Source organism: Leuciscus leuciscus (assembly GCF_965113295.1).
Source record: "Leuciscus leuciscus genome assembly, chromosome: 17".
NCBI lineage: Eukaryota > Metazoa > Chordata > Actinopteri > Cypriniformes > Leuciscidae > Leuciscus > Leuciscus leuciscus.
The window spans coordinates 8787521-8811587 of record NC_138741.1 but is presented as its reverse complement, the minus strand read 5'-3'; the positions used below and the strand labels follow the sequence as shown (position 1 = coordinate 8811587).

The following is a 24067-nucleotide window of genomic DNA, read 5'->3' as shown; positions in this document are numbered from 1 at the left end:
TTCTAACTCTAAATAACATTTTTTGGGTTAAATAAAAAGTTACTAACATCAGACCAAATGTAGATAGATCACAGTTATAAAACATCATCTATGTCTTCCTCAGGGCAACTGTACAAAAAGTAGATTTGTTGTGAATGTCCATTAATAAGACGCTGCTGTCTTGCAAGTATTAGCCTTGCATTCATTACACAGCATAATTCAGAGGAGATTTTTTCCTCTCTTCTGCTTCTTTGATTTCACATATGGAATCGTCCAGGAGATTAATAAGCTTACACTGGATTTATGTGTGAAAATGTCAGCTGCGACTGCAGACCTGACTGAACAAACAAGTCACATTTCCATATTTCATCAGTCTGTGGTGTAGCCTACCTGCCGTGGCATCAGGCATTATTGGGTTTTTATGTCTCTAGCTTCTGAAAAAAATAAATCTGATGCAGCATCTCACTGCTACAATCTCATTAGGAGTGAATGCAAATGTGCTTCCAACCAGTTAGAGCTTTTGAAGGTGGGAGTAGAGCATGTGCTGGATGGGCTCTAATGAAGTACGGCGTTGGAGAGGAGACACTTTCATTGATGGAACCGACTCATTCGCATGAAGAGCACTTTATGTCTTTATCTCATTAATCTTAACAAAAACACATGGGAAAATAACCACAATTTACCACATAAATACTCATACAAATCTGTCATGTTGGACAGGAGAAGAATGAGAGCTGGTGCGAAGAGTTAGTGCACTGTCAGGTAGATTAATGACCACGGATGAAAACAAATCATGTAGTTATGGTGTCAGCTATACCCCCTTTTGCCTTCAGAACTGTCTTAATTCTTCGTGGCATAGATTCAACAAGATGCTGGAAACATTCCTCAGAGATTTTGGTCCATATTGACATGACAGAATCACGCAGTTGCTGCAGATTTGTCAGCTGCACATCCATGATGCGAATCTCCTGTTCCACCACATCCCGAAGGTGCTCTGCTGGTTTGAGATCTGGTGACTGCATTTGAGTTCATTTGAGTACAGTGAATAACTCATTGTTCATGTTCAAGAAACCATCTTGAGATGATCTGAGCTTTGCGACATGGTGCGTTATCCTGCTGGAAGTAGCCATCAGGATGGACATGCAGCAACAATACTCAGGTAGGACATGGTCAGCATTAATCAGGTAGGCTGTGGTGTTTAAACGATGCTCAGTCGGTTCAAAGGGGTCCAAATTGTGCCAAAAATATCCCCACACCATTACAGCACCACCTCCATCAGCCTGAAACGTTGATACAAGACATGGTGGATCCTTGCTTTCATGTTTACTGACCCTATTATCTGAATAGTGCAGCAGAAGTCAAGACTCATCAGACCAGGCGACGTTTCTCAGATTTTCTATGGTCCAATCTTGGTGAAGCTGTATGAATTGTAGCTTCGGGTTCCTGTTCTTATCTGACAGGAGTGGCACCAGTGTGTCTTCTGCAGCTCATCTGCTCCCGGCTCGACGTGTTGTGCGTTCAGAGATGCTCTTCTGCAGACCTTGGTTGTAACACATGCTTATTTGAGTTACTGTTGCCTTTATATCAGCTCACACCAGTCTGGTCATTCTCCATTCTCCAAGGCATTTTAGCCCACAGAACTGGGTATTTTCTCCTTTTATACATGAAAATCCCAGATCATCAATTTCTGAAATATTTAGACCAGCCCATCTGGCACCAACAGCCATGCCACGTTCAAACTCACTTAAATCACCTTTCTTCCCCATTCAGATGCACAGTCTGAACTTCAGCAGATCATCTTGACCATTTGCCTAAATGCATTGAGTTGCTGCCATGAGATTATTTATAAATTATTATAGCCTATATAGACTATAATACATTTTAGTAAATATGTAACCATTATAACAATTATTTAAATGATAAAAACAATAAAACAGTTTCATAATACTGACTAGAGTTATTTTCTAAGTCACTGAAATAGTTTGGGTTCAAATTATAAATTATAAATTATAAATTCTAGTTGGAGAAAACTAGAATAAATAGGCTAATGTTATTTTACATTTGCAAGAAGTGACAAGTTTTTTTTGTCAAAAATCAAATGATTAATGTAGCTTATGTGACACTGCACTGCACTGAACTCTAGAATAGTGTAATTGTTGAATTAGGCTACACAAATTCATCAAGACCTACAGCTGCATCATGCACTTCATTCCAAAGCATCTTCCCAATAAAATATAAATGACTAGGCCAACTTTCAGTTTATAGACACTAAGCTAAATAGGCAGATGCATTTTCAAGGCTTATAGCGCCTCCTTTAGGAAGCATAGTGATTTACATACATTTGTAAAACTGTTTATCTTACAATTGTGAATGTAAAAAAAAAATTATTCAAGATCAATTTAACCAATTGCAAAGAGGCTAGTGTTCTGGTGCTATTTGTTTTATGGATAAAGATTTACTTCAGAAATGAAATCGTAAAATAAAAGGCAATAACGAAACAAAGAAAAACAACGTAGGCTAAAAAAAATATTCCAAACCTGTATTACAAAAATATGTGAGGAACTGACAGCGTCAGTCATCGTTCACTGTTTCCATAGAAAGATGAAGAACGTACAGATTTTGAGCAAACGAAAATGAGCGGAACCATTGTTTCTGGGTCTAGTGTTACCCGTGTCATTCCACTGCTGCGCTCTTACAGCAGGCGGCGCTGAGCAGTCGTGAAGTAGTTTGATGCTGGAAGTGTGACAGGGCCATTACAAGAAGACCAAGTGGATCGACATGGCACTAAACTTGACTATCAACAGTAGCAACCCACCTCTAGGTAAGTACAAATGCGATGTGTTCAATATATTACAAGCTACATTGCATTTAGCCTCTGAGCTCGCGCACCGGTTCAATGGACTGACACGCAGAACATCCTCGTGCCGTCGTGGCAGAATCTAAAATTAACAGTCTGCCATTCCCAATGTTCATTAGGCTTTACTTGCCTTTCACTGCTTTACATTTTAATAGATTCAAAGCTAGATCTTTTACAGTTATAGTTTGGGTCTGCTTCCCTAAAAGTGATTCAGAAGCGTGGCTAATTTGTGCATGTTTTGTTTTTATTATTATGAGGGTAAGAGGGAGTTTTGCAGTCATATACAGGGCAAAACCAAGGTTTTCTTGGTTATAGAGCATTTCCACCATATAGCTAAGATATAGAAATGTTGTTATAACTGCAGAATGGTATTTATTATTTGGTAAATGAATTGAAGTGCGCCATCCAGTGCTTGGGGAAGCTGTGTCACTGGCTGATGCAAGTCATTTGAAAGAGCTGTCTGAATCTGTTTACTCCACACCTGTCTCTGAGCAGCAGGATGATCTAACTCCTTCTGTTATTAATCTTTGATTTTATATGTGTAGTAAGGTGAAATCTTTTTTAATGGTCTCATGTGATGGATTCAAATTAGAAATGTTGAATCTTTGCAAAACCAGTTGGAAATGCGATAAACCAAAATTGGTGTGACTGGTTGTATGCAGTACAGTAAAAGGGTGTCTCAGACATTTGTTGACACCTTAATTGTCAAACCTGATTTTCATCATAAATGAAATTCAGAGAACGAACATGCATAAAGCAGGAAATGCCATGCATAAATTAATGCAGATATGCAAAGACTGTATTGAGGCAATAGTATCCAGTTGCAGACCTGCAGCGCCAGCAGTTTCAGGGTCAAGGTTTAAAAAGCTTCATTTTAAAATATCAAGAAATGTATTATGAAGAAATGCTGTAAACAGTGCTTATTGATAGTAATTGTATCCATTTTGTATTTAACTAATGTAACCCCGTTTTAAAATGTTTTCCATTTACTGTATTTTGTGATATTATTTCCTTCATGTTCATATTGTTACAAGCAGTCTTAATGATACAGAATATAAATATTTTGTATTTAATCATGCCAAATTCAAATAAATATTTAATACAAAGCCTTGAAGAAGTTGAATGTGGTCAAGCCAAGCTCCTATCCGCATCTGTGCCGCTGGGTTTCGTTCCTGAGCTCTCAGGTGCCGTTCGGCTCTGGACAGTAAATCATTTGAAAACCAAAATGACATTTAGGCCTAAATAAAAAAACGAAAACAATCATTTTAAAAACGTATAATTAAGCTCATAATTAAACAAATTTAAAAATCATCAAAAGAGATTTTTTTTTTTGTCATGGCTTTCCTGCAGAAAGACCTCCATGTCATCCCTGAAAGCCAAACTTATATCAGGAATGTACGTGTAAAATGTCTCTACAAGGGAATATCCACCACAGACATTTTTACATATTCTATACGTTAGAGCTGCAAGATTCTGGATAAATTGAGAATCACGATTGAGAATTGTTTTTTGTTGTTTCAAATAGAGAACATGATTCTGAACTGACAACTAAATAAAATAACATTTACTAGAGATTCTGACAATGTTTACAGTTGCAGTCTGTTAAAAAAATATTAATTTGAATTATTTAAAATCAGTTAAATCGGTTTGCATGAATGATTCAATGACAAATACGTTTTTTTAAAACGTTTTTTTAAAGCAGTCACAGCAGTGTAACCACACAAATGATTTGCACAGAATCTAGATGGACCAGTTTGGTCAGTTTGTTTTGATCTCATAATGTAACCTTATAATGAAAGCAAATATGTTTCTGTTACATTTGAGGTTGGGCTTTTTGTTTACTGCTCTCTCAACCCTTCACAATTAAATATTACTATTATTGTGACAGTTCAGAGAATTTGTTTGCATTGATTACATTTTTTCTAATGCATTAGGTAATGTTGTAAATACAAGGAGGGCAACAATGCAGTATAGCCTAAACAAGGAAGTTATTTTTTATTGCAGTTTGTGTGTGTGTGTGTGTGTGTGTGTGTGTGTGTGTGTGTGTGTGTGTGTGTGTGTGTGTGTGTGTGTGTGTGTGCATTTATGTGCAGAATTATATTAATGGGATTTGGAAATAATTTCAGCTTAGATTTGTGTTTGCACACAGCAGGTACAGTATTAGATTTCTCTGTAATTCACCTCTCTGCCTGTAGGGGCACTGTTGACTGCTGAACATGTGAAGGGCAGCGTCAATCTCTCTGTGAAGGAGGGCAAAGACACCATGCTCCGTGTCTCTGAGTGAGTATATGGCCTGTATGAGACTACAAGTGCATGCTTTATGTATAATATAATAATTATAGTGTTTTATGGACACAATTTTTCTTGTATTTTTATTTATACGCATCATTCTGTCTAATTTCCCATTTCTCTCATTCGGTGCGTCTCCTTCAGTGAGGTGCAGTTCAGTGACGTGAACTCCATCACCCGTTATCTTGCCCGAGTGGCTCCGGCATTGGGACTGTATGGTTCTAACATGATGGAGCAAACTGAGGTTAGATTTGGGAATCATATACTACTTTCCACTGGCTCTCTATAGCATATTACAAATTTTCATCGGTTAGCAATGTTGTTGATTATGTTCTGTCTTTTGCAGGTTGATCACTGGCTGGAGTTCAGCGCCCGTCGTCTCTGTGGTCAGTCAGATCTGTCTTCTGCTCTGGCAGATCTGGATAAAGCTCTGGCACTGAGAACATTCCTGGTGGGTCACAGTGTGACACTGGCTGACCTCTGCATCTGGGCTGCTCTCAAAGGTCAGTCATCTGGCTATGAGAAATATACACATATACATACATACATACATAAATACATATATATATATATATATATATATATATATATATATATATATGTGTGTGTGTGTGTATCACTTTAGTTTTGAGTCCAAAATCAAGACAACTTAACATTTGTGATAATTCTCAAAAGGAAATGGCGAGTCACAGGTCAAGCCGAGCTCCTATCCGCATCTGTGCCGCTGGTTTTCGTTCCTGAGCTCTCAGGTGCCGTTCAGTTCTGTGGGCAGTAAATGGGCCAGCAAGATCTCCACCAGCAAAGCCACTGTGAGTTTGTTACCAACTCAAGGATTTGTTTTTGGCTTTCTGACAGACTACTGCAGTTTTATCTGTTCTTTTAAACAAAGCAAAAAGTTTGAAACAAGTCACATTTATGTTTTCAGCTAAAATTTACTTTGCACATGGAACCTACCTTTAAATGTTAATAAAGTTGTTAATTTGCATGATTTTTTTTAGCCCGTGGAGAAGGAAAAAAAGCAGGATGTGGGAAAGTTTGTGGAGCTCCCTGGTGCTGAGATGGGCAAAGTAATTGTGCGGTTTCCCCCTGAGGCTAGTGGGTAAGTAGCGTTAATGTATACAATGAAGGTCTTTCTCAATATACTAACGCTCAGAAGATTTTTATTAGTTTATTTTTAAGAAGTCTCTTTTGCTCACCAAAGCTGCATTTATAGGCTAGATGCACAAGATGTCACCTGTGAGCTTCGGGATGCGAGTGTTTGCATGTTTACTTCCACTCATACTCTTCCGGTCTTAGCGACGTTTGCATTTACTGTAAGGAGAAACTTATAATTGAAACTTGCCTGGATACAACAAAAGTTTTTTAAATTAAAGAGAAATTGGTGGTCTATCAGAGATGAAAGAACACATCAGTCTTATATTATTGTGTACCTCTGTGCAGTAATTAATCGAGGTTTGCAGAGATTATCTTTCATGCTTTCTCCCGGTGATTCTGCGGTTCATGCTCAGTGCTTAGTGAAAATACACAGGGATCTCTTCATTCATACAAAACACTCAAGTGTGTGATATACATTTCCTAATCTTGTTTTGACTGCTGGGGGACTAAATGGCTAAAAACTGTCTTCTCTGTCTGCGTGGAACAACACTACCCTCATCAAGATCTAATGTTAGCTATTGTCAACCGAAGTATCAATTCTCATCAGAGATATAAATAAGCATGATAATACGATGTGGACTCAGTGTATGGTTTAGTGACTTTATTTGTTAGCATTATAATTATTAACTGCTAACTGTATTATTTAATGTTATTTAATTGTTATAGGTTTGCATATGAAGTTCATTGTTTGTATTTTCCCTGTGCATTTCTATTACTCTATTTATTTTTGTGCAAATGAAAAGATTAAAGACCATCTGGTGTCTTTAAGCAGCACATACAATGTTTTACTTGGTTTACCAAGTAAACAATGGTTTACACATACAATGTTTTACACAACTCTTATTTTTACTAAGCTATACTGTTTGCATTAACTACAGTTAAACAAATGTAAATTAATCACAACTATTTAAGATTATCTTTTTACAGCCCTTGTTTTTATCTGTTGATGCAAAGAGAACAGGGTGTAAATGTAAAATATGTGGTGGCTATGTTGATGAGGCAAGTTGAGAACTGAGAAAATAATATTTATAGAGATCAATTGTAGCCTGTGTCTCACAGGGCAAACGTGTGAATGTTTACGGGATATTTTAAAACAACTCTAATGGTTATTCCTGTAGTTGTAAGCTTTCACTTGAGTAGTCTGTTCTCAGGGAAGCACAAAACATATTTTTCTGATCCAGGTAGGCTACATGTTTCAAGTGTATAGGTATAACCGTTTAAGATATTTTATACTTGTTTCATTTAGGATGTTACTTAACAGGTGCAAGTAATACAAATATTATCGAGAACTAAAATATTTTTTTATGGGTGTGGATGCGTAGCTAACTGGGCTGTGTAATGTCTTGCTTGTTTTTACACACATTGTTTTGCTATATTTTATTTTTAAATGTAGTTATATTTACATATTTGTATATTTGCAGTAGGCATAATTGGTTGGGAATAAGACATTGTGTATGTGTGTGCGCACTATGAGTCCAAGTCAGTTTTCTCTTCATGGACAGGAAAGTGTATTTTATTCATTCGCCTGACTCATACATATGTTCGTTTTTAAATGTCAGTGGCTCATTTAATAGTAATATAGATCTTAATAGTATTTTAAGTGATACAATAGATTCTATAAACATTGATTCTTTAATTTTCGTCTTTCTAATCTCCGGCACTATGCACTGGCGTCAGGCAAACCTGGAAGTGTCTATGCACACACTCGCTAGATAGAAGAGCCTACATGGTGGTCTTATCATATGCAACTAACCCATTTGATAAAAAATAAACTTTTTCAATTTAAAGTAACTATTCTGTTTTTATACATTTAAAATTTGTATTTATTCCTGTGATTGCAAAACAGAATTTTCAGCAGCCATTACTCCAGTCTTAAAGGGATACTTCACCGTTTTTTCATATTAAACTATGTTATTCCCTTAACTAAAACGAGTTGATACATACCTCTCTCGTCTCAGTGCGTGCACTAAATCGCTCTGTCTTGCGGCAAAACTTTGTTAGCACTTAGCTTAGTCCAGTTCATTCAATATGGGCCAAGCAGAGAAGCTACCAAACATCTCCACGGTTTCCCTATTTAAATACAGTTACTCGCGTAGTGTAACTCGACCTAGGACGGTGACAAAACAAAACGTTGCGCTTTTCTATGCGTGTAAAATGGATAACTATATTGTATGGCGGAATACCATAGCAAGTGCTTGTAAGCACTTCGACTTCGGCGCAGTAATATCTTCACTCGTGAAAAATCCTCTCACCGGCCCCCGCTCCCTCTAGTGAAGATATTACTGCGCCGAAGTCGAAGTGCTTCCAAGCACTTGCTATGGTATTCCGCCATACAATATAGTTATCCATTTTACACGCTTAGAAAAGCGCAACGTTTTGTTTTGTCACCGTCCTAGGTCGAGTTACACTACGCGAGTAACTGTATTTAAATAGGGAAAACGTGGAGATGTTTGGTAGCTTCTCTGCTTGGCCCATATTGAATGAACTGGACTAAGCTAAGTGCTAACAAAGTTTCGCCGCAAGACAGCGATTTAGTTCACGCACTGAGACGAGAGAGGTATGTATCAACTCGTCTTAGTTAAGGGAATAACATAGTTTAATATGAAAAAACGGTGAAGTAACCCTTTAATGTAGCTCAGGAAACATTTCTCATTACAGGGTTCCCACGGGTCCTTGAAATCCTTGAAAGTTTGTGAATCTGGCCCTGGTTTTTGAAAATAAACACATAGAGACAGGTCCTTGAAAGTGCTTGAATTTATTTTGTGCGAGAAGTTTTCTGGAAAAAATTCCATATTATTCCCTCAAGTCCACTAATGTGTTATTTCGCCAACACTTCGTGGCCTATGCATACTAGCTTGCTTGATTTACGTTAGTTACGCGCATTTTCGCGTTACGTTAAGTGTTTCCCGTTAAGTGCTTTCGCACCAAACTACAACGATGGTACCTCAACGTTTCATGCAAAAGTTAATATCAGATCATTTTAGAATACAGGATGTACCGAATATTCTTCAGTTTTATGCAAATCAGAAATACGACAAATAGAATATCTGATCTCTGTCATATGGCCAAAAAAAGTTTTTTTGCATAGTTGTGTTTGACACACAAAAAACTTTAACAATGTATCTGACAAGGTAACACGATTTAACCTTGCTCTCACTTGAAAATTGTCCCCACATTAAGTCCTTGAATTTGAGGATATTGGACCTGGAAAGTTCTTGAAAGGTCCTTGAATTTGAAGTTAACCAAGGTGTGGGAACCCTGTTGTTATTATTATTAATGTTGAAAACAGTTGTGCTTGCTTCACATTTTTGTGGACATCTGTTTATGAATAGATAGAAACAACATTATAAGTGTCATTTTTGAAAAGAATGAATTTATTTCAACAACAAAAAAGTACTTGTTTCTAAATCTTTGAAAGATAGTGTAGATTAGTGTCTCTCTAAATGATCTTTCCATCTCCTCAGATACCTGCACATCGGTCATGCCAAGGCAGCTCTACTCAACCAGCACTACCAGGTCAATTTCAAGGGCAAGCTCATCATGCGTTTTGATGACACAAACCCTGAGAAGGAGAAAGAGGACTTTGAGAAGGTATTTTGCCTCGTTTCATACACTATTATTGCCCATATCCTCAATAAATGGCCCATGTCCTTCCCCCTCACTAATTAACACTGTATTTGAACTGAACCTGCATCTTTGGCATGGGCACCAAGGCTCAATACATGTCTATACAAGCAACTTTACACTATAAATGTAACAAGTTATTATTATTAACTTTCCAAATAATTATTTTTCGACACCCCTGGCTAAGCTAACACCTTTTTTTCTACAGGTCATCTTGGAAGACGTGGCCATGCTACAGATCAAACCAGACCAGTTCACCTACACAAGCGATCACTTTGCCAATATCCTGAGTATGGGGGAGAAACTTCTACAGGAGGGCAAGGCCTACATAGATAACACTCCTCCAGACGTCATGAAACAAGAAAGGGAGCAAAGGGTCGAGTCTCAAAACCGCAGCAACTGTGAGCATCACCAGTACTGGTCTTATTATATGTCTTCATCACAGGAAATGTAATTTGAGGTATTATAATGAACATGTTGTGTCCGTCTCTCCTCAGCTGTGGAGAAGAACATGCAGATGTGGGAGGAGATGAAGAAAGGCACAGAGTTTGGCCAGACCTGCTGCATGAGAGCGAAGATTGACATGAATTCCAACAACGGCTGCATGCGTGACCCCACACTCTACCGCTGCAAGAACGCTCCTCATCCTCGCACCGGCTACACTTACAAGTGAGTGGGCATCATGCTAGTGTTACTTGCATACTAGCTATTTTTGGTCTTGGTCTTGTCAAATGTCGTTTTTAGTGTAGTGTTTTTTATTTATTAGATTTTTTAATATTTAGTCAATCCATCCTTCTTCTTTTTTTGTCAAGTTTTATTTGACTAATGCCCGGTTTCACCAACAGGGCTTAGATAAAGCCAGGATTAGGCCTTAGTTCAATTAGGGCATTTAAGTAGCTTTTATAAACGTGCCTTAGAAAAAAACATTACTGGTGTGCATCTTGAGACAAAACAATGGCACTGACATATTTTAAGATATATCAGTGCAAGTTGCTTTCAGTTAAAACTGCTCAAACATGCATTTAAGTCTGAGACTAGGCTTAAGCCGTTGTCATTTAAGTAATGTTTTTATTTTTCATCAAAATTATTGCACTTTCTCCTATAGACCATTTCAAGGACATAAACAATAACAAACGCTAAAATCTAAACACTTTAATTTCCAAAAGAAGGTTAGTTTCGGGCCAGAGGGAGGACCCAACTATCGTGCAACAAGGACATAATTTTAATTTTGATATTTTAAATAGTAGGATTAAATAAATGATCGCAACTCCACTGTACATTAAGCGCATCACGCCATTGTTTTGAATGCGCTCAACAACTAACCGGAAACGTCCAAGGAACAAAGACGTCACTTCCTTAGACCGACGAATAGCTGTTGAAATGGTCTATAAGCACAAATAAAGAGTGTCAATTCATACGCATGATTTATTTTGCTAATCACTGTATAATATTTTCTTCTGTTGTTTTTTTTCCTTCTACCGTATTTTCCGGACTATAAGTCGCTTTGGAGTATAAGTCGCATCAGTCAAAAAATGCGTCATGAACAGGAAAAAAACATATATAAGTCGCACTGGACTATAAGTCCATTTATTTAGAAATGTATTTCACAAAATCCAAGACCAAGAACAGACATTTAATCAACTACACAGAACAACAGGCTGAATAGGTGTCCGGTGTGTTAACGCAACACATTAACAGTTATTCAGCTACACAATAGCATAAAGAACATATACCTGGGAGGCTGAATAGGCTAAATTAACATAAGCCAGCGAGTCCAACAAGCAAGTTACCAGTAAACAAGTTCACCAAGCTCCCGCGATCTCATTCCACATCATTTTCTTCATCCTTGGTGTCGCTTTTGAACAACTCCGCCAACTAGAGCGGCCTCTCGTGGCTGTAGACGGTCATTTTTTCTCTTGGTTCATCTCAGTCTGAATTAATTTTGATATATAAGTCGCACCTGAATATAAGTCGCAGGACCAGCCAAACTATGAAAAAAAGTGCGACTTATAGTCCGGAAAATACGGTATTTTGTTGAAGAACATTAACGAATTTTACACTACATGCAGCGTGTTACCAAATATGGCTAAATGACGCTTCCTCATTGATGTCCCTCTTATATTTTCTTTTTCTCTCCTTCCATCCAGAGTGTACCCCACATATGATTTTGCGTGCCCCATTGTGGACAGTGTTGAGGGGGTGACTCATGCCTTGCGTACCACTGAGTACCATGACAGAGACGAGCAGTTCTACTGGGTAATAAATGCTGTTGGTCTGCGTAAACCACACATCTGGGAGTACGCCAGACTCAATCTTAACAACACTTTGCTCTCCAAGAGGAAGCTCACCTGGTTTGTTGACCAGGGCTATGTGGATGGCTGGTGAGTATCATGAGAGTCCTCACTGTCTTTACTTTATAGAAAAAAACTCTTTTGGATTGTATGGTCAAATGTTTTTCTTGCTCTCCCCATCTTTCCTTTCTGTAGGGATGACCCTCGTTTCCCCACAGTCAGAGGTGTGCTCCGTAGAGGAATGACTGTGGAGGGACTCAAACAATTCATTGCTGCTCAGGTATGTGTATTTCTTGCAATTAGAATGACTTTTGGCCAAGAATACAAAAGAATTTGATTTTATCAAAGCAATGGCTGTTCTTTGCTGTGACACTGTTAATCACTCTTAATTGCACACTTTATAAAATAGCACAGACAGCAATTTTATGAAAGACATCATTGGTCCATAAATGTAGCTAGTATAGCTATTAAAACTTAACTTTATAGTTATAGTGTTTTCCCACATCTGCAGTCTTTACAATTCAGATTGAATTCCTTAACCAATTTGATTCACATCCTTTTTTCTTTTCTGTCCATTCCACTGTGTTAAAGGGAGGCTCAAGATCTGTAGTCAATATGGAGTGGGACAAGATCTGGGCGTTCAACAAGAAGGTAAATATTAAAATCACATCCAGGGTCCTTCATGGCTGCACATAATCTCCAGCTGGTCCTTGTCATCTCATTCATTCACTAGTTAAATACCCTGAGCAGCTGGCTAACATCTCTACATTCTTTCAGCAATATTTTGTCAAGCAAAACTTTAATTTGAAAATAATTTTCAATACTTAAGCAGTGTTTCCCCTACAATGTATTAAGCAGCGGCGCAGCGCCGCCGCTGGATTTTCAGCGCCGCTGCAAAATCTTCACATGATCAGTAGCCTAATATCACGACATTCACTTACACACCTAAAAACACTGAAACATGGCGACCGGCGGCGCTGCTAATGTGATGGCTCTGAATCCACTTGTTGACAAGGAAAGAGCAAATGGAAATATTTTTGATTAGGCTAATGTCATGTTGCCATAAGGGGCCGTTCACTTCACATTCACGTTCACATGCAAATATTTAAAATGTGGGCGCGCTCATATAGAAGCGACGCGATGCGGCGCGCTCGTTTTCTCAGGCACGCCTCTCTTCATGGTTCATGTGAGTGTGTGTCGGCGCACTGCGCTCTCTGCTCAATGTTCCGCTCCGTCTTTGCGCTGCGCGTTCTGCTCCTTAACGGCCCAAACGCTCCAATCATGTTGGCTACCGATCACGCACTGGAAAAGCAAAGTCCGCTCAAATAACGTGAAATTTCACAGTAGTAGACTTCTGTTTGCTGAGCTGGTATAGCCATGGTGGTGCAACAATGGTAAAATTACCTGCTCTGATCACATGCTCTGGTAATAATAGCTTTGTATGACTATACTTTATTTTGATAATTAGTCAGTTGCATAGAACTGAATGAAGAATAATATATTGGTGTTTTATATTTTAATATAAGGCTATTTTCTGTCCAATTTGTGTGGACATTTTTGTGTGTTTTTTTATTTAATTAGTGATTCTACATTTAAATATGGATGATTACAAGTTTGGGGGAAATGCGATTAATTGCGATTAATCACAGCAAATTGTGCGATTAATAAGTAAAAAAAAAATGTTTATCGATTCCCAGCCGTAATATATATATATATATATATATATATATATATATATATATATATATATATATGTAAACCATACATCCCCTTCAGATATTTTTTTATTTTATTATTATTATTTTTTTTATACATATTGCCCGTTTCTTACATTTGAGCCCCTGCCCCTGATGAACTCTTTGCACATCCCTGGAGGTTAGTGAAGTAAAATAGGCTATGCAAGCTAGTCACCTTTTAAACTAATGAAAAGTTTCATTTGGATTTTAATGTTCAAAATGTCTACAGGATAAAATAAATGAAAGTACTGGTTACATGATGATGTATCTAAGTGCTAAAGTGTGTTACAGAAAAAAAGATCAGTAGTGCAGGTAAGGTGGAAAGAGTTTCATTTTTCCACTATCAATTTCTACCTTACAGCTGAAAATTAACACAAAAGAAAAACAAATAACAATAATCCTGTCCTAATCCTGTTTGTGATGTACGTGCTGCAATAATCATGCCTTCTGTTGATGGTATGTCAAATTTGTATGTCTCAAAATGTCCATTTCTATCCACAAAACTTGCCAGAAATCATGGTTTAAGGGGTAATAAAAAATAAAAAAAACCCGCGAGCGGCTTGGTAACAACCTCCGGCACGTAACAGCACCGCTGCTGGAAAAATTTGTAGGGGAAACACTGACTTAAGCCTCTAATCTCTCCAGTCCCTCGGTACGCACCAGATATTTACGTTTGCACGTCACCCTCCCTCCCACTTTCTCATTCTCTGTGACTAACTTAAATGCACTTGCATTTACTGGTTTATTAAAGTCATTTCTTAATATTAATTAGTAAAAATTAAAACTGGAGTTACTTGTTCTGTGTTGCTTTTAATTGTGATTTCATGTTTTTATTTTAAGTCTTATTGCCACCATCTTTCAAAAGCTGCATACGTTTGTAATTCTGCATCTGACCTGTTATCTACACCTCATTTCCTGCCTCAAGCATGACCTGAGCTCTTTAACACTCTGCTCATTAGCTGTACGCTTCAGTCTTCACTTCTTTTCTTGATTTGGCACCATTCATTTTTTTCACCCATTTTTTTTTATTGAATACTTGACCCAAAAATGCAAATTGTCATCATTTAATTTAGTTTTTATTCTTAGGTGAATTATTTATTTTAAAGGGTTAATTCACTCAAAAATGAAAGTTCTGTCATCAATTACTAGCCCTCATATCATTCCAAACCCAAGCCCAGTACTTTCGTTCATTTTCAAAACACATATTATTTTTTTTAATGAAACCTGAGAGAAACCTGTTTCTGAAAGTATATTCTAACAAAACCTTTGACCCTTCAAAAAGTTCATAAAGGCATTGTAAAAGTAATCCATATGAATCAAATGGCTTATTTTCACATATAAACATTGATCAAAGCACATACAAAAATGATGCACAGAAGTTGAACACATGATTGACATGCGTGACACATGAGAACAAACCTCAACCTCAAGCATGGGTGTTTTAGTAACAAGGAACTATAAAACCTCTTAAAGGGGTCCTATTATGCTTTTTCACTTTTTCAACTTTAGTTAGTGTGTAATGTTGCTGTCTGAGCATAAAAAAGATCTGAAAGGTTACAAAGCTCAAAGTCCACTCCAAAGAACTACAAAGAATGGCTCGTTTGGGCTACAACACGATTTTTCCAGCTTTATGAAGTCATAATGCTCCTCATTTAAATAACCCCCGCCCACGGAATACTTGAGCCCCTTTCACACAGAGATTCCGGAAAATACACGGATAAAGTGACCCGGGATTTGACCCGGGTTCGTTTGATTTTGGTTCATTCACACTGCCAGTGATTTTCCGGTATCAACACAACCTGTAAAAATCCCGTAAAGACACGTGACATCGATGTGACTTGTAATGTCTCAGCAGCGTCTTAAGTTTGCTTATGAGCTGCGATTTCTCTCTCGAAACCACGCTTGTGCATTTTTTTTTCTCTGATTCGATCATAAACTTGCGCATTACGTACCGTTTCACAGCTGGCTAGCAATCCCGGCTTCAGCGTCATCACTACGACGCGCATTATTACGGCTTTTGTTCACACAGCGCACGTTCCGGGACTGAACACGGCAATGTTACTAGGTCCCCAACCCGGCATTGATGCCGGCATCAATCCCGGGTCGTGTTTGTGTTCACACAGAAGGCGTTCTGGCAATTTCCCGGCAATTTTCCGGGATCGTCGGGCTGTGTGAAAGGGGCTTCAGAAAAGCAGACGAGGCCTGGGTGAGCGCCGGCTATGTTAAAGAGACGCTGTTTTTTCCACATCTCATTGGTTTGAACTTCCAAAAGCTGACGCACTTAGAATGGTTAAAATTTACTTTAAACACTGTTCCTGAACATTATAATCCCAATGCTTCCCTGTGCTCTGCACATTTTATGGAGAATAGCTTCCAGAACCACAATGCAGGCTACACATAAAAGCTTCTCCTAAAATGAAGCAGTTTCCACTTTGTCGGGACAATCTGTTGTTAATGAATCACAACTTATAAGTATGTCTTATTATTTGTAGTTGCGTTTTATATTAACAGTTCAATTATAAGGTTTATGTTGTTGCTATATGCTCTCTTGGTAGCCAACATTAGTGTTGATATAGTGTTGTTTACTATAGCTTTTGTAAGCTCTCGCTTTTGTAAGGCTGTTCACCGCCCCTTAGGAAAATTTTACTTTTTCTGTGATCTATTACTGTTTGTATAACCATAGTTTTCTGACAAATGTCATGATTAAATGGTGGATAACATTTGTATCAAGAAAAACATACCACGCTGAAACATCCTGTGAAATCCGTGCTTGCGAAGTCTGTGCATGAAATCCGTTCTGGATGATTCTCATGTTTGTTGACATTGTCAGGGTCTGAATCGGGTTTGAGATTGACGCCATCCTTTATATTTACACTAGAGCAGAACTCGCGGTTAGGGAGGGGTGGGAAATTTACCGAAGCACTGAATGAAATCTGAGAATGAAAGCACTGCCAATCACAACACACTGGGCCAGCTAACCAATCACAGCACATTTCATATTTCGGAAGGAGAGGCTTCATCGACAAACGATGCGTTCGGGCCAGACTGGGGAGACAGGAGCAGTAATAATGTAAAATATGTGAAAAATGAAAGCATATTATAGTACACCCCAAAAACAAAATCAAGACTTTGTGAAAGAGCATAATAGGACCCCTTTAATTTATTCAGAGAAATTTTAGCCATTGCCTCTAGGGGGTCAACTTCTGGTTAGAGTTCCCTGATTTAGGTTTGCACCGGAGCGGTAATCGAGTGCTTGTGATATCATATCACATTGAAACACTTCCCGTTCTGTCTGTCTCTGAGCTCTGTATCCCCAGTTCTACATTAAACTGCATCTCACTCTTCTGTTTACAAGCTGCCAGTTAGCTGTAAAAAGGTACTCCTACTCCTCTTCCTCCTTCCTCTTCCTCGTGTTTCCCCTGCCCCTGTATTGTCTGCTCCTCCTTTCCATCTAACTTTCTGTTTCCTGATCTATGGCTTTCGCAAAAGTCTGGATTATTCATCTGGCAGATTGATTCTTCACTCAAAACTGAAAAATCTCTCATCATTTAGACGTTCCAAACCTTATGATTTTCTTTCTTCCATGGAAGACACATATTTTGCAGTTTCCTGGCTGCTCTTTTAACATATAACAAAAGTTTGACCTCACAATCTGATATACCTGCTGTCTTTTATGAAGTCAACATGACTATGAGAAATCAGATCGCGTCTCCTTTCTTTCTTTTTTATCTGACTAGAATAATTACATGGGGGGGGAAAAGCCAAATATTGGCCAATATATCTGCCTTGTCGATATATCGGTCAACCACTATTTACTTGTATGTTAGTTGTTGCTGTTATCAATGTTGATCGTTAAGAACTGTAAAATTTTAGTGGTGTTGTATCGCCTACTGAAATAATTGGTATTTTGGACAACCCTGGTCTGTAATCTTGCACCTCGGATTCATTGAAGGCACAGATTTCTTCTCTTTTTTTCCTTCTGACTTCCTCTCATATGCTGCAGCTTCTCTCTGTGTTTATCGCTCATTTCCAGCCCTCATACAGCTTCTGGCAGATTCTATAGAAAGTGAAAATACATTAAGTTTGAGAAATTCATGGTGTTCAAACTTATTTAGTTTTAGCGCTCCCCAGTGACTCATTTCAAACTTTTTGCTCTTGATTTCAACTCTTGTTGTGAACTCCCTCATTTCCCAGTCAGAGAACATTGATAGTTACTGTTGATGTTATAAACCTACTTAAATAAAGGCTCCAAGCAGTTTTGGGCAGTAATTATGCACCCGTGTGGCTATTACAGTCTGTTTGGTACAATGTTTGGCTTGCCCTGCTCTTCATATCACTCTTCTCTACCTGTCCTTGCTCATCCTGTTTCATTATTCAGTCTGACCACCATTCAGAGCAATGTGAGAGCAAAGAAGCTTGATTGACATATCTAAAGAATCATTTGTTCCCCTCTCTCTCTCTCTCGCCCTCCCTGTATAGGTCATTGACCCAATAGCCCCAAGATACACTGCCCTACTAAGCTCGCAGGTTGTGCCCGTCTTCATTTCTGAAGCCAAGGAGGAAATGAAAGAGATTGCCAAGCATCCCAAGGTAATAGAATCTGCATGCACACACCCCTAAAGAACTTGTCAGTACCATAGAAAATATTCTCATTAATTCATATGTAGGTAGGTAATGTATAAAGAAAGACAGGTATATAAATTGGGCCTTGTCATTTGAGTCACATCCTATTTTGTGGGGATTTGCAGAATGCAGATGTGGGAATGAAGCAGGTGTGGTACGGGCCAAAGGTCTTTATCGAGGGTGCTGATGCAGAAACTTTCACAGAGGGTGAGACCGTGACCTTCATCAACTGGGGAAACATCATCATCACCAAAATCCACAGGTAAAACATTTTTTTTTAAATGACCCCTTACTTTGTGTGCTCTGGCGCCAACTCTCGTTACAATTTAACATGATTGTTTTCTATTTTAATACATTTTAAAATGTATTCTTCTGGTAAAAAGGCAAAAATCATTTGCATGATCCTTCAGAAATCATTCTAATATGCTGATTTGGTCGTCAAGAAACGTTTCTTATCATCATCTGTGTCTAAAACAGTTCATTTAACGGATCATTATATGTGTCATTGCTAAATAAAATATTTTAAGGGCTGCCCCCTAATAGTCGACGAGAAGAGACTTAGTTGACCAAATGTTAATTAATCAGCTAGTCGCAGAAAAAATAAAAGTGCCAAAGTCACACAGTGCGCGACGGACTGATCATTAACATGACAGGTCCATGTGGTAATTATTTCGGTCAGGAAATCCAAACGTTCACCTATCATTCATCGACCTCATACATGGCTTATCATTTAAAACATGTTAGTAGTAGCCTAATGTTAGCCACACGGCTGCTCGCTCTAAGGTTAATGGTAACAGATAAATGTGTGCTATTATTAGGTGCATATCCAAGTGTACATGTGGAAGCTAAATTAGTACCGCGACATGTTTAACTTAACGTGCATGTCTCTCAATTGGCTCGTCCACTATACTGAGATGACGAGTCAACTTCATCTTTGCAGCTGACACTGAACCTGAAAACTCTTGTTTATTAATAGATTATGAAAATATTCAGTCAGTCTCCATTCTGTTTTTTTGTTGACCCTCATAATCACTACTTTTGACGGTGAGCCTCAGCCATTTTTATGCATGCACTTGAGCTTAATTTATATTTTAAAGGCTCATTAATATGGTTTAGTATTTCACGGTGGTAAACAGGCCTATAATTTTCTTTCTCAGCCCTATACATGTGCATTTACATGTAGATTTACTGCTGATGTCTTCTGTCTTGGTGCCTGCAGGGACAGCAGTGGAGCGATCTCATCTCTAGACGGTCGTCTGAACCTGGAGAACACTGATTTTAAAAAGACCACTAAGATCACCTGGCTCACTGAATCCAGCCGTGCCCCCCTCCTGCCTGTTGTGTGCGTCAACTACCAGCACCTCATTACCAAACCAGTCTTGGGCAAGGATGATGATTTCAAGGATTACATCAACAAGAACAGCAAGGTGTGGTACTCAAGTCTGTTGGGGGGTTGTCTGTGTTTTTGTGGTTACATTTGTGCCACAGTTGAGCAGTTTTTTGGGGGTGTGAACAGCACATAAATAAATAAAAATCACAATCGCTCGCTTCCAGTTCTGTTCTAGGCTACTTTCATTTATTATTTGAATAGAGAGTTCAAAAGGACAGCATTTATTTGAAATAAAATGTCTTTAGTGTGACTTTTGACAAATTTAATGTGTCCTTGCAGAACGAAAGTATTAAATTCTTTAAAAAAGACCCCTAACTTTTGAACAGTAGTGTATAAACTGGTTAAAATCTGATGTGTATTATTTATTTATTTATTTTTCAGATAGAGGAGAAGATGATAGGAGACCCTTGCCTGAAGGACTTGAAGAAAGGTGACATCATACAGCTGCAGAGACGGGGTTTCTATATCTGCGATCAGCCGTATGAGCCAATCAGGTTGCACCTCTAATCTGTTTAACACAGTATTATGAATCTTTTGTAACTATAAACATTTAAATATATTTTTTTCTGTTTTTATACTCCGTTTTTATTATGTACTTCATTTGATCTATTCATTTAGCCCCCACAGCTGCAAGGAGAGTCCCTGTGTCCTGCTCTATATCCCAGACGGACACACAAAAGAGATGCCCACTGCTGGCTCCAAGGACAAGAGCAAGAGCCAGACAGCCGCTAAACCTGTGAGCAAAGAATTGGATCCATTTGTTCTCCTAACAAGTCAAACATTGAACAAAATGATCACTCTTTTCATATTGTTCTTCTCCAGGTGAAGGCTGAGTCTGCTCCTCTGAGTAAAGCCAAGCTGGCTCCTGTCTCCAGCCCTGCTCCATCAGCACCAGGAGACGCTTCCTCTCTATTCTCCAGCATTGTAGCTCAGGGAGACCTGGTCAGACAGCTCAAGACAGACAAGGCCCCTAAAGAGCAAGTGGACGCCGCATTAAAGCAGCTTTTGGCCTTGAAGTCTGAGTTTAAACAACTAACCGGACAGGAGTACAAACCTGGTATGGCCCCACCTACTTCCACCCCAGCACCGAAGAGCTCTGCCCCCACCCCTGCAGCAGGAAGTCCAAGCCCTGCCTCCACCGGTTGTCCATTCACTCGTGTTGCTGAGCAGGGCGAGGTGGTCAGAAAACTGAAGGCTGAAAAAGCACCCAAGGTCTGTTGGTCATCCAGTTGCTTATAAGGGTCTGCTTCATTTAGGGTGCTATCTTAAGGTTCGGTCAGGTGCGAAATTTTACAGGCCAAAAAGTCCATTGTTAAAGTCACCTTGAAATCACAATTGACAATTCTTGGGGGGTTTTTTGTGTGGAATATTTATTATAAAGGATTTATTTGTGTACCCTCGTAATCTTTAATCAAAATGACTTCCCCCTCCATCTTGCAACGACATCTCTTTTCTGGGTTCATGTTTTTCGGTGCAAGGGTGGAAAAATCTTTCACTCGCATGAGATCACAGCAATAGCAAACAGATTTGATCCAACTATCTAATCAATTCACAATTAACTAAATCAAGTCCGCCCTACATTTGTTTCACTCAAATATGTCACACAATATGGAAGAAAAGAATATCGCAACTTCCATTTCATGCTGACTTTAACAGTGTATTGTCACATAGAAGTCAGTTTCAAATTAAGCAGATTTCTCTTCAGTCAACGTTGCAAATTCGCATCACCAACTTGAACGAGTGAAATGTTCTCCGCCCTCACGTCCTTATTGCACAGATTCCTATTGAAATTTCCTATTGGATTTTACCCATGTTATTTTGCAGAGCAGAGATAAATGTGCCTGCATCTTAACAAGGTAGCTGGCTCTCTAAGAAGTATACGGTAAAGCAGCTCACAAGGCTTTAGATCAGACATCATGTTAGGAGTTTAGTGAAAGTGAAAGTGACGGCCAAGTAGGGTTGGGTATCGGTTGGGTTTTATCCGATACCAGTACTTACTCGGTATTTTTCAAACGGTTCCGGTGCTTAAACGGTTCTTAAACCGGTACTTAAGAAAACGAAACCGCACACACTTTATCAAAAAAATAATACCTGTGTGTTTTCTGAAAAAGATTTTCTGATTTCTGATTAAATAAAAAATTGTGCCGTTTAAAAGGCTACTGATGTAGCCGAAAACACTTAAGTTAAGATCAAAAAATTTTCTTCTCATATTATTTATATATATTATATATTATATTACGTATTATATATTATAGACTTTTACAAAACAGAAAAATATCTGACACTGAGCAGAAATATTTAACACACATAGTATAGCCTCATATAAATATACTTGATATACTTCATACTTGATATGCAAGATTTGCAGTTGGCATTAAAATACTAGACTTACCCGAAGAGGAACACTGCAGCTGAACTTGAACTTTAGTCAAGAATGTCAGAGGTTTTGGGTTCTAATCCGCATTCGTAGTTTTTTGTTTGTTGTTGTTGTTTTTTTAAACCGATTATGCTCATCAGTGGTTGTAAATCAAGCAGGGACACTTTGTGTGCATTAGGCTATATTTTTTTATTTCACCAGAACTCTCCGCGCACATACTCATCTGAGACGCGAGCGCACACACACACACACACACACACACACACACACACACACACTCATCTGAGACGCGAGCACACACACACACACACACACACACAAACTCGCGCACATACTCATCTGAGACGCGAGCACACACACACACACACAAACTCTACACACACGAGACGCGCGGAACTCTCCGCGCACATACTCATCTGAGACGCGAGCTCACACACACACACAAACTCACGCACATACTCATCTGAGACGCGAGCACACACACACACACACACACACACACACACACAAACTCACGCACATACATCTGAGACGCGAGCACACACACACACACACACACACACACTCGCGCACATACTCATCTGAGACGCGAGCACGCACACACAAACTCTCCGCGCACATACTAGACGACGCCTCATAAATAGATCGATCTCTGCAACGTATTGAAGCGCGTCCGCGTCCAACGTATTGAAGCGCGCGTGAAGAAAGTGCGGTGTGCGCGAGCCACAAGAATCCGCGCCACTGATCGCAGATCGCTAGATCGTCTCTTATTTAACAAACGAACTAAATGAATGCTCTGCTGGTTAACTGGAGATGTTTTGTTATTGGATCATTCATGCCGCGAGATGTTTTATAGGGGGCGGTGAAAAAAGTCAGGCACCGAAATCAGGCACCGAAAGTTGCGTTCTTATTCGGTCTCGATACTACCGTTTACGTCGGAACCGGTTCTCTATTGGAACCGGGTTTCGGTACCCAACCCTACGGCCAAGTATGGTAACCCATACTTGGAATTTGACCTCTGCATTTAACCCATCCAAGTTAATGCACACACATTAGGAGCAGAGTAGTGAGTAGTTAACGCACACACCCAGAGCAGCGGGCAGCCTTTGTGTGGCGCCCGGGGAGCGATTAGGGGTTAGGTGCCTTGCTCAAGGGCACCTCAGTCATTTCCCACCGGTTCTGGAATCGAACCAGCAACCTTCGGGTTACCAGTTCAACTCCCTAACCACTAGGCCATGACTGCCCCAAGTCATGCCCCAAGTCATGCCCAGTCTTTCTATAACTGTACCATTTTTTATTTTGGGGTTTCACTGTTGACCACGTCATCTTCATTTTACAGGAGCAAGTAGATGCTGCAGTGAAACAGCTCTTGGCTGTCAAAGCTGAGTTCAAACAGCTCACTGGTCAAGACTACAAACCAGGCATGGCTCCTCCCACATCATCTCCTCCACAGCCTGCCCCTTCATCTGACTCCTCCCCTGCTGCCATATACGGGCACGTGTCTGAACAGGGGGAGGTGGTCAGAAAGCTGAAAGCTGAGAAAGCATCAAAAGTGAGACACTAATTACATCTTGCCTTAGATTATGGTGTAATTAATATTTCCTTCAGGATTTTGTTTTTGCACTGGGGCCACCCTAAACAGTACTCGATACTTTTTTTTACTAACATATTTTTTGTTTTATAGTACTCAATATCTGTTGCAGATATGCATATTTAGCTAGCCACTAAAATAGTATTACAAAATAT

The 24067-nt window shown here is 39.0% G+C and overlaps 1 protein-coding gene across 1 annotated transcript in view; it reads left to right on the top strand.

The window, feature by feature from the left end:
- Window positions 1–2643: 2643 nt before the first annotated feature.
- eprs1 (glutamyl-prolyl-tRNA synthetase 1) overlaps window positions 2644–24067 on the top strand; it is a 31697-nt gene continuing 10273 nt past the window's right edge. Inside the window, exons 1-19 of the mRNA XM_082143195.1 lie at window positions 2644–2800; window positions 5032–5116; window positions 5270–5369; window positions 5472–5628; window positions 5801–5934; window positions 6124–6224; window positions 9745–9871; window positions 10113–10305; window positions 10402–10573; window positions 12052–12285; window positions 12391–12475; window positions 12787–12846; window positions 18411–18521; window positions 18680–18816; window positions 19774–19981; window positions 20326–20438; window positions 20563–20680; window positions 20767–21156; window positions 23661–23873. Of these exons, the coding sequence (XP_081999321.1) occupies window positions 2758–2800; window positions 5032–5116; window positions 5270–5369; window positions 5472–5628; window positions 5801–5934; window positions 6124–6224; window positions 9745–9871; window positions 10113–10305; window positions 10402–10573; window positions 12052–12285; window positions 12391–12475; window positions 12787–12846; window positions 18411–18521; window positions 18680–18816; window positions 19774–19981; window positions 20326–20438; window positions 20563–20680; window positions 20767–21156; window positions 23661–23873 (2781 nt within the window). The 5' untranslated portion in view covers window positions 2644–2757. The remainder of the gene's footprint in view (window positions 2801–5031; window positions 5117–5269; window positions 5370–5471; window positions 5629–5800; window positions 5935–6123; window positions 6225–9744; window positions 9872–10112; window positions 10306–10401; window positions 10574–12051; window positions 12286–12390; window positions 12476–12786; window positions 12847–18410; window positions 18522–18679; window positions 18817–19773; window positions 19982–20325; window positions 20439–20562; window positions 20681–20766; window positions 21157–23660; window positions 23874–24067) is intronic.